General features: G+C 47.6%; 1 protein-coding gene across 1 annotated transcript; it reads left to right on the plus strand.

The window, feature by feature from the left end:
* Positions 1 to 241: 241 nt before the first annotated feature.
* LOC139054132 (uncharacterized) lies at positions 242 to 13,999 on the plus strand. The gene is made up of 13 exons (XM_070530732.1): positions 242 to 371; positions 511 to 601; positions 680 to 790; positions 855 to 999; positions 3,173 to 3,327; positions 4,919 to 5,144; positions 6,893 to 7,035; positions 7,119 to 7,227; positions 8,611 to 8,753; positions 8,828 to 8,954; positions 9,181 to 12,767; positions 13,004 to 13,145; positions 13,674 to 13,999. Exons 3-13 carry the CDS (start codon positions 727 to 729, stop codon positions 13,867 to 13,869), a joined length of 5,037 nt encoding a protein of 1,678 aa, XP_070386833.1. The 5' UTR covers positions 242 to 371; positions 511 to 601; positions 680 to 726; the 3' UTR covers positions 13,870 to 13,999.
* The last annotated feature ends 1,097 nt before the right edge of the window (positions 14,000 to 15,096 follow it).

Genomic DNA, 15,096 nt, shown 5'->3' on the forward strand with positions numbered 1-15,096 from the left:
ACACCAACTGATGTAATAACAATCGTTTACGCCACTAACATATTCGATAGTCATTTGCCTCTGAAAGCATATGACCACGAACAGGGGCTGTTTTCCCTGTGACGTGAAATTTTAATTTTTGTCACCACACAATACACCCTGAAATTAACTTTGCTGCGGTAATATTTCCATTCGTCACACGTAAGTATTGAAACCACTCTCATATTTTGCCTGTGCTTCCTCTTCTTTTTTTGTTTCGCCCCGCGAGACAATGAGAGAAAAAGACAAAACGGCGAGTCCGTGCAGAGTCTCGCGCCGACGCCAATGACCGTTGGTAGCATTCCAGACGTGTACGATGCTAGGTAACCTCTAAATTTTTCTTCTGCACAATGGTGAGTAGTACGATGTTCTCGTTCTTTTCCCCAGGAATATACCGCGAAGAAGATAAAGTACTTGGTGTTTTTCGCCAGCGCTGCCGCTTCCCTTTATACCTAGCTGCAGGCCGAGACATGCACGTTACGCGTATTTCAGGTGTGTAGCGTCCGCCCGAGATGACAAGAAATGGACTAAATTGAGATATGCGGTAGTTCTTTCCCGGGTCCGGAGCGAGGATCTGCAAGACGTGAGTGAAATCGCTAACGCAAGTGACGGGGGAAAGCGGAGCAACCCAGCCATCAAGCGCTGCGCTGAATTCCTGCAGGGCTGCTTCTGCTTCCTTTGGTCCGAGGCTGTGAGGGGAGGAAGACCATGGCGCCCTTGCATTGCCTCTTCGTCTTCGCCGCTCTCCTGCTGGCACCAACCGACGGCCTGCGTAAGGACTATGTGATAACAGCAGCTGCGCGCGGGTCAGTTTAACAGAGAGCAAATGTTTGCAGCCTCTTCCAAGACGAAGGGTGTCCCCAAGACCAAGTGCCAGCGCTACCACGCCCTCAAACGCTTCAGTGCTTGCGGAGCCGTGGTCGGCCATGCAGTTCGCGAGAAGAGCCTCCTGGAAAACCCGAACCATAACGCGACGTGCCAGTGAGTAGAGTTTACGAACTGAAGGTACTCCTTATGCCTGCATAACAAGAAAAGGCACCGAGTTCAGAAAAACAAAGAATACTGTTTCGAGAGAAAGTGCCATCATCAGGTTCGTGTTATTTTTGCTGCTTTACGTTAAGAGCAAACTTTAACCAGCTGTACTACAGTAAATCAAGGCCCATTATAATTAACGGACCGTTTCAAATTACCATCCAAGCTGACATTCGGCTATATTATCCCAGAACCATGCATGAAAAAGGGGGTCAGAGGAAAATAGAGACTTCACGTGTTCAGCACTGGGCGAAAAAGGGACGCCTGAGCCTGCAGTCATTGCCTGTATGCCCCCCTGCCCTCCCTCCCCATTTCCCCAAACCTCCAGTGCCTGTGTTTTCTGCCTGCGGTCCTGTAGCTATGATATTGTAGTCAGCAATTCGACAAGGGGCAACTTCGTCAAGGCAACAGCTGCTTTATTAGGCACCCGATTTATAAAGCTACTTTCATCTTATGACGAGAAGCCTAACCGAGCAGTTAGCACAGGGCAAGGAAGGTGGAAATGTTTAGCGCAGGCATTGTCATTCCACCCCCATGCCACATTAATTCTAATTAAGCATTTAAGCTGTTGCGACCAAAGGTGTGCCGTGAACACTGCACTAAAGCATGCTGAAGGGGCGTCGTAAATTATCAGCGGTCCAACTTTCCTAAATTCACAACATCTTTCGTTCGCAAAAGCTGCCTGTCATTACAAGCCGATTTCATTAGCATGCAGTAGCTAGCAGGTATAACCGTCACCTCAGGCAGCGCTGTTCTTCCTGTATGTTAGCACTGCGTTTGGCAGGACGGCTCCACGGGTTACAGCAAAATACGCCATAATGGATGAACTCTTGATTTTGAGCAGCTGTGGCTATCTAACGGCGAAAATAAATCCAAGTGCACACTTTATACATTCTGCTACGATCGAAATACAGTAACCGCGGTTGAAAAAATATTTTCGTCGCCTTATTTTTTTTAGAATCAGAGTGTCTCAGGTGTTCAACCACCTTCACTTTAGGATGACCTTACACTTAGGAATGTGCGTACCTCTACTCTGCCATTAATTGCATCTGCGAAGCCTTCTGACATTATTCTCCTAAGTATCTATAACTGCTGTCAGCTAAGAGTACGCCTAATACCTTTGTCACGCAAGCACCCGTCAACTCCTTTTAACTCCTGCATCAATTACCTTTCGCTAAGGTAATTTAATGGACCTTTAGCGAAGGGAGTTCGACGATCCCCTTTGACGGTTCAAGGGAGTAATATCGATTCCACGATACTCCAGATAAAACGAAAAAATAATTTTTGTCTGCATTAAGCTTACCCTTGCTCTTGATTACAATAATTTTGGTTGCGCACTAAAAAAGTTCGAGCAATGGTTATTATACTTGCTGCTGTCCTATACTGTCGAGCCAAAGATTTCCTCGATTCCACACACAGGCGCCATCTTTTACTTGTTCACTGCGAGGTTGACTGCGCGTTTGCCCTGTCGTCGTCTTGGCACGTCGCGCTTCACCACTGTGTACGAAGTTACCTGTCCCCAAGATGTGTAGGGTCCATATAAGGGAAGGCTTACGAAGATCGCCGGGCGCAAAGTATTGTGTTCATGGCACACGATAACTCGGACGCCACGATCCGCGCCTTACTTCCTCGTTCGTGTGTGTCACGCGCACCCCGCAATATGAACTAGTACCAAGTCACCCAAGTTTTAATTCTCTCACCGCGAAAACCAGTAGCCGTGCAACGCAGCACACAAGAACACGGATAATCACATGGTTGCCACAGTAGCTGCTAGCATCGCTATACGATGAGAAAGTGCACTTTGTTTTTAAGCAAGCTGGGAATATTGCGCATAAACTGAGTATAGCGGTTTCCATTGAAACAACATTACAAGGCATAATTGTAGGTAACATTTTTGTGCGCGTACACAAAACTGAACAGCCTATTGGGCTCCTGGCGGTTTTTGGTGAAAACTCCTTGGTAGCCACGTGACACAACCACAATTCCCTTGAGATTGAATTTTTTTTTAATAATGTCTCGCAGTCCCTGATATTAAGGGAGTAAACGGGCGCCGGTATATTACCGGTAAAATGTGCTTTTGCAAAAATAAATTGAAGAAATTATGTTTGGGATTCTACTGCAGGAAAGCACAGGGATTCGACAAGTGCTTTCAAGACTCAATGCGCTTGACGCGCTGCGTGAGAAGCTCGGAGTTCAACTTTCATCTTCAGCATATCTCGTCCCTCGTCAACGAGATGTACAAAGAAACCTGCAGTTCAAGCGGGGAAACCAGTTCGAGTAAGTCACCGAATAAATGGAAAGTTGTATGGCTTCTGTAAGTGTAATACAGAGCGGCAAGATGAAGGCTGACCGCGAGAAGACAACACAAGAGCTGACTAACGAAAGTCAGCGTTTGTGATATCTTCTCGCTGTCAGTCTTCGTCTTACTGCGCTGTATCACACTTCAGAAGTTACGAAACACCAACTAGACCGACGTCGCTGACTGCTGCAGAGAGCTTTAGCTTGATGTTTAGTCCACGGCGCTCTGGCCGATGCATATTTAGATTCGGCTATGAGCCGCTCAGCGGGAGCACAAGTGCGAATGGTCATGCGAGCAGCGGAATGCCAAAACGCTGCTCTCGCTCAGCTACAAATACGATTGAGCTGATAGCAAGGTTCCACCTGGCCTTTTTTCTTCCTTTTTTTTCTCTTTTGCAGCCAAACTGACTGCGTGTCGCCTGTGTCGTAGGCGACGCGCTAATCAAACATACGAAATAAACGCAGTTCTCTGCAGTGCCTGAGCGCATGAAACGTGAGCTAAAGAGAGGCTAAAGGTGCGGGTATAGTCCGGCGTATCTAACGTGCAAGGTAGCGGTCGGCGAAGTCGGGTACCTCACGCCGGTGACACCAGGATCGCCGAAACTTTGCCCGCTGTGCAGTTCGGCGCTTTGAACGCGGTCCGCAGTAGCGCAGCGATGAGCTGTTGCCGCAGCGCATGCGCGCAAGTGCGCGGCCAGCTATAGCGCTTTTCCATTTGGCGAAGGCGCAAATTCAGCGCAATCTCTGCAGTGCACCAGAACTGTAGACCAGCATGCTGCCGGCCAGCCAAGCTAGAGCGTGACGCACTCTGCTCTAGCGACTCTAGCGTGAGACCTACATGCTCTATTCCCGCGCCGGCAGCGACAGCTACATGACCACGTCGTATGCTTGTACCTGTCCTTTCTGTTACCCATTTCACAGTGTGCACCTTGCTTCGAGAGCGCAGCAACTGAACACGTGCACAGGCTAGTCAACACGTGTTCTGCTCCGATGCAAGATCCAAAGAAAGAAACGCGCTGTGATTCTACAGCTAGAATCACGGGAAGGGAATCCATCTAAAAATGTAATTATTGCCAATTATTTCTGATCATGAAACATATACTTCAGAGTGAAATTTGATGAAACCTATAAAAAGAAGCAGAAAGTGACATTTTGTGATACCGAGGAGGCATCGTAAACTGTGAGCCATCCGACTTGCCCGGGTTCACACGTTGTGATCACAAAAGCTGCTTGTCATTGCCTGACGTTCTCATTTTCATATCATTCGCTATCCCAATAGGGTGCCCCGAAAGTTGACAATGCGACTGAAAACACGGTAAAAAGCTCGCGCTGCCACACGTCAAATTTATGAGGCGAAACATCCAAAAAAAAAAACGGGGGGGGGGGCAACATTTAAACAACGCACGAACGCTAAAGGTAGCATGAGGCCGCTTCTGCCAACATTCAGTCGTGCTCGCAGGTCACTGCTATGAAGAACCAAGGACGTATTTCCACCGTGTGATATGCTCTATATCTGCACTTTAAACTGCTAGTGGAACTGAGGTGCAGTTTCTTTTACATTTTTATGCAGTGTTGACGGACATGAGCACAGTGTGTGACATCCGAGTGGCGGTTGTGCGGTTCCTCGAGTGCACAAGTTCTTTCTACATCGGTGAGCCTCAAACTGTCGCGTCGCAAAACCATAGCCAGGACGTGAGTGCGACAACTCGTGGTGTGCACTTCGGTGTCATCTTCGATGCGCCTGCTGCTGGTGGGGCGCCGGATAAATACAGCCGCCTACCATCCATTGAGTGCAGGTACGTAGCTATTTCTTTCACTTGGATCGGCGGCACAGATTGTGGAACTGGTCGAGCGGGCCCAGCCACTTTGCTCCATAAGGCTTCTTCTTCAAGAAGCGCGCTAGCCGCAAACAACACGCGTTTAATTATCTGTCCTTAGGCTATAGAGACCGTCTTAAAACATTGTCAGCTGCCTAAGTTTCCTTATACGTATGTATCTCCTGATGATATGCTTAGAGTAAATAATGAAGTATGGGATTCAGACATTTAGCGTGTCAAGGCTGAATCAGGGACCAGCCATTGCTCTAATTTATATTTGCAGTACAAGCTGCTTGCGCTCCTGCAGGGCACCCGTTTGCCTTTGTAAGAGTAGTTGACCAGTGCTCTCGCTCACGTTTCTTCCATACCGAAAATGTCAAATAAAAACAATACCATGTTCCTTCCTAGGGTTCCATATATAGAAAACTGGCAGACTCCAGTGGCCCTTTGTATCCATATACTCAATTAGAGTGAAGAGTAGTTATCAGGCCGTTTCCTTACTGATATTTTCTATGTCCGCTGCATTTTGAGCAACTGCACTATATTTCGCTCGTCGTTCTTGAAGTAAAGCATCCAGCTCTGGGATGCTGCTTTTCCGGTTTCTGCCCTTTTGACCTCAGTCAGTAATGAGAACGCCCCCCACAGGCTGCGGCTCTCCATGCACTGGCGAGCTTCTTCTCTTTTAGAGCGCATCTCTTCGGCGGCCGTTCCTGCGGCGAGCGTCGGCATTGTTCCTCTTAACCGAGTGAACGAACAAAGCGAAGGGTGAAAGCGAATACGGAGTCCAGCGGGATATGAAAGACTGCGATAGCGATGATAACCCGAGGAGGAAAGCGAAAGAGAAGGGCACGGCGTAAGCGTGAAAAGAAAAGCGTAGTGCCGCGCAAGACGCGCCTTGCGGCGATGATGGCTACAAGATGGAGCCAGTGTAGTCGCGTCATCTGTATGGAAACAAAAGCGCTGCATGAGCGGAGCTATGTCTGCGGTGGCTGCTGTGAACCGCACCCACGCGTCACCCACGCGCCGCCGGTCGGGATCTCCCGATTAGCGAGGCAGTCACGCCACATATCGATCCGTTGGCAACGTGCCGCACGAGACAGATTGTCTGCGCCAACCAATACATCGCGAAATGAAAACATATATACAATTGCACTCAAATTTCGCGTTATAGGGAGCATCGTAATCGTTCAATTTTTTTATATTATTTTTTGTGGCGACATACTGCAGTGATAGCGAATCCAGCGCAAGTCGTTCTTTTTTTGGTACTGATCTCTGATCCTAACACATCCTGTAAGAACCGCTCCTCACACCCACCATGCCGAATCTATTTTCTGTCAATTGCGCATCATTCTGTGCAGCTCGATAAATGTGGTCATTCGGCGACTGACACGTTCGGCCCAAATTCTAGCTTTTAATTGTTGATTGTCGCAGAATGCAGCCGTGGAGAAGTGGTTAAAGAGCACGGCTTGAGGAAACATAGGCGTTGGTCTTTCTCAGCATTACTACTCAGCTTATATTGTCTGAGAATCGTTACAAATAAGGGTGGAAAGATACATTAAAGGCCATCTGCTAGCTCGTAACTGCTGTTAGCAGTAAAATCAATGACGCAAGCGGTCGGGTGTTTGCCTTTTATCAACCGTAATTTACAAGGCGATAGCTCCGAAGGAAAAAGAAGACACGCTGAATTTTATTAGGTGTTTGAAGCAACTCTCTTTTTTTTTTTACAGGCGAAGCGCGAAGTTTAGGAACTGCATAGACAACATTCACCTTTATTCGGAATGCGGCATTGGGACGGAAGTACACTCTCATCTCAAATACCTGGCGAATATTGTGACTCGCAAAGTCGCTGGAAAGTGCAGCCAACAAACACGTGAGGGATAATCTGTTTTTGGCAACTCATTGCCCGATTCGAAATGCGACAAACCATAAAAGCTGACCTGTGTTTGTTCGCAGAAATACCTGACCTCGACTGCCAGTTGCTGCCGTTTCTGAGGAAATTTCTGCACTGCGGAGTAAACAGATACGAGACAACGGGGGACCGCGTCGATCATGATATCTGCACGTATGTTTGGTTCGAATAATTCACAAGCCGATTCAAGATGCTGTGCATAACAGTGGAAAAAAACTTTAGCAGTGTACAAAAATGCTTCACATTTTCCCACTGGGAAACTTGCGTGCCAAACCAGTTTGCTTGAATAGTAAATATTAGAGCTAGGAGAGATTTAAAAGCGGCTGAAACATAAGGTAGTTCAATGTCTCGCAGAAAGAAAATTGATGAAGCGTTTGAAAAACGAGTGGTTTCAAACATGAACTTTCAGTAACAGTGGCTTGAAAGCGTACACAAGTACTGTTTATACATGACGGATCTATCAATAAGACCAATGCATAATTGTCTTCTTGCTAAATTGGTTTGAACGTATGGTCACACAATAACGCTTGTCACGCATTCCACTTACGCCTCCGCTAATGATAATATGCTATGCCAAAGTTTTAGAGTGCAACTCTTAGGCGCCCGTTCCTGCGGCGAGCGTCGGCGTTGTCCCTCGTAACCGAGCAAACGAACACAGCAAAGGATGAAAGGGAACGCGGAGTGCAGCGGAAGATGAAAGACGGCGATAGCGAAGAGAGCGCGCGAAGGAAAGCGGAGGAGGAAGGTGTGGCGAAAGCATGAGAAGGAGTGCATATTGCCGCGTAAGACGCACTTTGCAGTGACGATGGCTACGAGATGGTGCCAGAGCAGTGCGCGTCGTCTGTATGGAAACAAAGCACTGCATGAGCGTAGGACTGTCTGTGGCAGCTGCTCTTAACCGCCACGTGTCACCTACGCGCCGGCTCTCACGTCCTCCCAATTAGCGAGCCAGTCGTGCCACACAGCTCCGTTTGCAACATACCGCACGAGGCAGATTGTCCGCGCCAGCCAATATATCATGAAATGAAAACACATATGCAGCTGGACAAAAATTTCGCGTTAGGGAGTATCGTAATTGTCGGGGATTTTTTCATACAGCGTTTAAATAGTTGAACACAAATACACATAACAAATCTAATGCGATATGTAGGCGGCATATGCTAGCGTTTGTATGCAATTCATCATAAGAAAATCATGAGCCTTCTTCTTAAATAAAAGGACGGCTGCTTTTGGTGTTCCATGCAGTCTAAAGAGAGTATTATTCACCGCCGCTCTTGGTCTTTGTACGATCCGCTTTTAACGAGGGACTGATTATCCTTCGTTGAAGTTTTGGGCATGGGGAGTAGTGCAAACTAATGACAACCGCTTTTCCTGCGGCGTTGAGGTGCTACCAATTTACTAGTCACTTAGCTACCGCTAATAACCTAGTTGCCTTTGAGTGACAACGCCTCTCGCTTCAATATGGTTAACGATAAGCCCAAAATCCAGCATGTAACAATGCGAAGTCGTCATGTGCACTGTTTTTCTTTTTTTCAGTCAAGTGCTTTCCTACAAGGAATGCGTCGCAGCTGCCGAACGTGTAACACACTGCAACATGAGAAACCTCTCCCTAAGCTACCACCTTACTTATCTCCACAAAGTCATGACAAACGTGAACACCAGCTGCAACGGCGTTAGAAGTAAGCTAATCGGCTTGCAGAGGGAGCGTTCAGTACAATATGAACTGCTTTTCATTGACCGTTTTCTCTTTTAGACGTTGAAACTTCTGTCTACAAAGAGACGTGCAAACGCACGACACTGTTTAATAACTACTTCTCCTGTGGAATGGAGGTCCAAGCACGCCTTGAAGGACTGAAGAAAGGTGACAAGGAACGATGCAGGCAAGCCGCAGTTTCAAATACAAAGAACAACCAAAGAAAGAAATTACGCAAGCAGTTGGAGCGTTGATGTAGCGTCTACTATGCTTTAGTAAAAGGATGAAAGTCTAGTGCTGCGTTTCACATGCGTTTAGCGTGCGCACTGTGGACAGGTTATAATAACGAATCATTGGAATTGTTCTTTAAGCATCATACCTGTAACTGTTTATTGCTCCTTTTTTTAATCCAGGATTTCCCAAAACTTCGAGAAATGCTTCATCAACGCCAAAGAGCAGTCGGGGTGCCTTTTGGCCGACGAAGCGACCAGCATCATGAGTGCACTGTTGGACACGTGGAAAAAAGAGCACGCAAAAGAGTGCTCAGATTTTGACGTGACGCCTCCCCGGGGAGCGCAAGTCGAGTGCCTGACGGGCACTGCAGTGCGCAAGGTGTTCCTATGTGGCCTTAGTTTTCAGACAGCCGTACGGGAAGTGAAGTTCTCGCCGCTGGAGATGTCTCCAGAGGTGTGCCGGCGGCTGGAGGAGATGAATACCTGCATCTCCGAAGTGAAAAGCCGCACGCAGTGCGCAATGTCTGAACTGCACGCTCACGTCGCGCCCTTGCTGCAGCCGTTCACCACTGACTACGCGAAGAGGTGCGAGAAGATCGTGTGGTCGAACATGTCCGCTCCGATGATGTCTCCTAATTCGCCGGCGTGTCGACGGCTTCCAGCACTGAAGCGCATATTCCACTGTGGTTTGAGCTTCAGCAGAATACTTGAAGAAATGGAGCTGGTCCACCAGAAGGCCGAAGTACTCTGTCCGCTATTGAAGAAATATGAAACGTGTGTTCCGGACTCTGCGAGCGAGCTCGGATGCAAAGATGACCCCGTAATGAAAGGACACGTGAGAAGCTTCGGCAGGATACTGCACAAGCAATATTACGAGGCTTGTCTGAGAAGCCGAAGAGGGCCACCGGTACGCTTACAAAGATGGCGAAGAGGGAAGGTAAGCAACGAAAATGGCAGTCGTGATATACTTGGTAACGTGAACATGCTGAAGCAAGAACTAAAGCGCGGTGGGAATGTCTCTGCTGCCATTAAACAACAAATGTTAAGCCAAGTTATGGAGGATTACTACGGTCCAGATTACGATGAGTACGTTGAAGAAGAAGACAAAGTACCAGACAGCCTTGATGTCAAGCCTGCCTATGATTACGCCGATCGCGAAGCAACTTCGAAAACAAGAAAACAGGATGCACCGCAAAGAAGCGCACAATTATCACCCGAAGGAATTGCCCACAATTCATCAATGACTAGGCAGAAACAAGACGGAAATACCGCACCGAGAAAAAACCAAGAGTTCTGGGCAGGTGTCGAGCGGGCACGGAAACTCAGGTCGCAACACAGATATGAATCGGGGTCCCCAGAGCTTGTCCAGGATCTCAATAGTAAAGGAGCTAATCGAGATTTTGGGCGACCCGGAGCGTACTTCATAGACCAATTGGGTAACCCACCAGACTACAACCGTGATAACTATGCCAGAAATAAAGACGAAGCTCAGGACTCTGATAGCAAGTTTATCAGTCAACCACTTCCCGAAAATTTCAGGAACTCTCCAGTCAAATTGCCAATTTATAAATCAATGCGGAATGTACCGCGCGCAGCAAGGCAAGGAGAGCGCGATGCAGAAGGTTGGAGAGGGTTGCCTCCATTGAGTCGGGAAGAAGAACTGGAAATGTACGAGGATACAAGAGGAATGACGGAGCTACTGCAGAAACAGAGGGAAAGGCACTACAGTCGGTACAAGGGCAGGGACAACCTCAGTCCTAAATCCGACATGCAGAGAGCAGGGAAAGATCCCGCCCACAGGTACGCCGTCTCTGGCGATGAAGTATCCAGGGGTGGTTTCAGTAACGTCAAAGGTTCATTTAACAGAAGTTTAGCGTACTACGACTACAACGGAGGAACAGACACAAGGCGCTTCAGAGCTGACCACGGGATGCGTCATATTGAGCGCTATCCGTACATCAGACATTACGGACCTAATGAAAGGACTGGGAAAGAACAGCAAGATGAAAGGCGACACAAGGCTGTGCAGCTCGACAGGCGGGTGATCGGCTTGCAGCGCCGTGGACATGCATACAAAAGCACCGACTACGATCTTAGTGAATACGAGAAACCGGCACTGGCCCACTTACCACATATGGACGGTGAAGAAGAACTTGTGTCAAGAGACGTGGTGTCATTCCCAGAAGATGATGCTCCCGTACTGCCTAACGACGAATCTCTTAGTCAAGACGTAAAGCAAATGGGTCCTCGCAGAGCTATTTCAGTGAGACGTCGCGATAACAAAGCTTATCCAGACGCTCCCAGGAACTTGCAGGTGGCACTTGGTATGGGAGACGTGAATTATGCCCCAGATGGAACGTTTTCTTTATCTGACAGCGTGTCTGGCGCAAAATTACCCAGGCACGATGGTGCGGACGCTTTGACCGAAGAGAAAGACCAAATGTCTCAGAATCATCGACAAGGAGCACCGTTACCTTACTATCCTCGGCGATTAGCTTCAAATATGTTTCGTGCAAGAGCGGGCCTGCCTACTGACCCTCGATCTGCTGTTGGGATTATGCAAGAAGACTATGACAGAGGAGTGAAAGATTATAATAAAGCTTCACTAAAAATCAGTGACGGTCCTCCTGCTTCGACGAAGGAAGAAATGCCTCCCCGTCTGAATGCCATGAAGCGACTTAGCGCCCATGATCGAATTCCGTCGCCAAACAACCCAAATTTTCAAGCACCAGGAGAGACTTCCGGAAACGTGCGGTCATTTCAACGCAAGCCTCCTTTTAAGAAACCTAGCTACAAGGAAATAGGGCCGCATGAAATGGACTCGTATCCGGATGAACTTCGGCCCTTCCCGAGCCCATCGCAGCGTCATTCTAACGACTCGAACTACGTTGGCCCCAATAGTTTTCTTCCAGAGCCAGGCCTGCGGTCGCCTAAAGAGAAGGTTGTGCCCGACTTTCTTGGAGAGACAAAAGAGCGCGCCGCATTACCAGAAGCACGACCAAGGAAAGACGAGTTGTCACATCGCAGGTCAGTAAACTCTCCGGGAAGTCGCATGAAAGACGTGGAAAGGGAAAGAGACTTCAATGACGGTCAAGAAGGTCACGAAGAGGGCTTCGTGCAGCAAGGCGCTAAAGGACAGAAGCGATTCTTTGACATTAAAAAGAGAAGGCGTGAGCCGAGACTTGGGTTCCCATACGTGAGGCACATCGACGAATCGCCTGGGCTACTGCTTGATAAGAACGACGAGGCAGCCGGCAGTGCTATCCCGAAGCCGCCGCGCCAAAACACTAACCTTCAGCTAAACCAATACGAGCTAGAGAGAAAAATGAGGAAGAAGCTTGTAAAGGACGACCTAGAGGAAATTATAAGTAAACATAAAGAAGAAAGCGACAGCAAGGCAGACATGATGCTTTTTCCGAATGAGCATCTCGTTCGCGATGATAGAGTTGTGCGGGACTTTGATGGTAAGGCTCTGGAAGAAAATAAGGACTACTACGAACTAGACGCAAAGCTTGAGAGCGACAGTGGAGATCGATCTTCAATGTGGAGCGCTGGAAGAGACGACATTAAGGAAGAACTGCTAAGAAAACACATCGAAGGCACGGAAAAACGGCCGGACCCTTTACTTGGAGAACTGAGCAAGCGGAACGCTTGGTATACCGATGACATTTGGAGTGACAACAACGACCTTTTCGGTATGGAGAGGCTACTGTCTGACCAGCGTCGAGATTTCGCCGACAATGTTACAGACGAAGACGAAATGTCGCGTAAGTGTTCGACCTATGTTTAATTATCGAAGTGAGAAAGTAAAAATATCTTCCACAACGGCACTTTTTTTGTCCCAAATTGATGTCTTTCTTGTATCACAAAAGCAACAAAATAAGAGCGGCGTTTTTTCCTACGTTTTTAATTCGCAATACTGCTAGATGCTGCTTCGCAATGCTATTCGGTGGAGCAATACCCTACTATAATAACTTTTCATTCACTTCTCTGCCATACATAGAATGTCACCTGCACAATCTTCAAAGAAGATCTGCTGCCTGTGTACGGGTGTTTGAAGATGACTTCAAAGCTGTAGGCAACGGGACCGCACGTCACTTCGAAGTTCAGTCCTTGACGCCCCAGATCCGGAAGTCGGTGTGTTCGTAAGTGACATAATCACGATTCATCATCGTATTACTGCCTTAACAGGAAACATCACTCTATTTATTCTTGCTTATCTAAATATTTCAATTTTTAGTTGGGAAACACAGTCATCATAAAGAAAGATGTATGCCGAGTTATGGCTCTCTCTGCTTTGTTGATGGCAATAACTTAGAGCAAGTTATTGCTCAGTATTATAGGATTTGATGTAAAGGCAGTGCGGTGATATTTATGTTTAAACATTTTAGGCCTATGATTAAAGGAATTCAGTTGACACCCCTGCCAAGCTGGAATAGTTGCTTGTAATGCATCGTTTACACATGTTCATGTAACTGTGACCTGATTCACGAAGTTTGATTTTGTTCGTCATTGCTCTTTTTCATTTGCTGACCACCTTCGCTACTATGTACATCATCATTATTGGATGGAATTCGGTTTAGTTTTGTTTACCTATACGTTTTGTGTAGGAAAACTATTCACGTTGTTGTTTCCTTTTTTTCTCGCTTATCTAATGTTGAACTACTTCGCAGGCATGCACGCGATTTTTCCCAGTGCATCAACCTCTTCGCACAGAAGTACCGTTGCGTTGACAGCCAGGAGTTGATCAAGAATTTGACCGATGATCACCTCAAGAAAACTGGTGTCATGTTCTGCGACTCCAGCACTGTGCGCATTTCCTTCGAGCTCGTGATAGCTGCTGTCTTGTTGCACTTCCTTCGCATGTGACGAAGAAGCGCGAACGTTATCAGTGTAGAAGTCATCGGTGCGGTTTGCGGAGGACAAAAATTGCCCGAACAACTACAAAATAAATATTCCAGACGGAACTAAAAGAGAATTTGAACGTCTAATTCGTCAAGTACTGCGTGCCTCGACCCCCTCAATAAACACCATGCAGACATAATTTCATGTATTCCTACTGCGGAACTGCCGAAACAAAATACTGTAACACGACCCCTAAACGGGCGTGTAACTTGTGTTTAGAAATATTAAACTGAATGCTCCAACGTGTAATCCATCCATCTTCAACAGGCAAACAAATTGGCAGACCAATGAATGAATGGTTTCACGATGGTCTCGCAGACCAGGGATAAAATATTGCAATGTCCGCGACAGTTGAGTCTTGCAGTATGCTCAGTTTACTTCTTTGAACTTTCTAGCAATAGACCAGTTAAAGTCGGGGTAATCTCGAGGGGGGATTCAAAACCTATCGGAGATTAGAGTAAACTAATATTGAGAAATCCTGAGTTTCCAATCCTGAAATATTGAGTTTCCTGAGGGCACGATCACATTGCAAGTGTTGTCCGCTCAGCATCAATGAAATAAAGCCTGCGTAAGCGAGGATTTTACAAAGGTGATACAAAGCCCAAAGCTCAGCCTCAGAATTTAAGCCAACAATGTTGCTCAAATAGGAGAGTTCTGGTTTAAGAACATTCATCTCGGGGGAGGGGGGGGGGGGCAAAATGCACAGAGACGGCAAGCGCTCGCCGTACATCGTTGATGCTATTTCTCTTCCCACCAATGGGGGGGGATAAACTTTTATTTCAGAACCAGCACTTTATGATGGCCGGACCTAAGCCTGCCTTGAGGGGACGTCGAGAGCTTGCCTCGCCACCGCCTCACGGGCGTGCTGGGTCGCCCAGGTTTGGTCGTCGAGGGCGGAGCTCCGCAAAGCCTCATACAACCTCGACGAGTGGGTCGTGGTGTTAATGTGTGTGTACTGTACTGGGCACTCCCACAGCATATGCGGAAGCGTAGCCGGGTGAATGTCACAGCACCGGCAGTTGGGTGTAGTGTAAACGTCTGGGAATATAAGGTGGAGGAGGGCAGGGGAAGGGTACGTGTTTGTAGCAGACGCAGAGTGGTAGCCAATGCCCGGCTGAACTTTGGGTGAGGTGGGGGGGGGGGGGGAGCTTCGGCGACTGAGGTAAAAGGCCTTAACGAGATCAGATTGTC

The sequence above is a fragment of the Dermacentor albipictus genome, chromosome 1 (assembly GCF_038994185.2).
Source record: "Dermacentor albipictus isolate Rhodes 1998 colony chromosome 1, USDA_Dalb.pri_finalv2, whole genome shotgun sequence".
NCBI lineage: Eukaryota > Metazoa > Arthropoda > Arachnida > Ixodida > Ixodidae > Dermacentor > Dermacentor albipictus.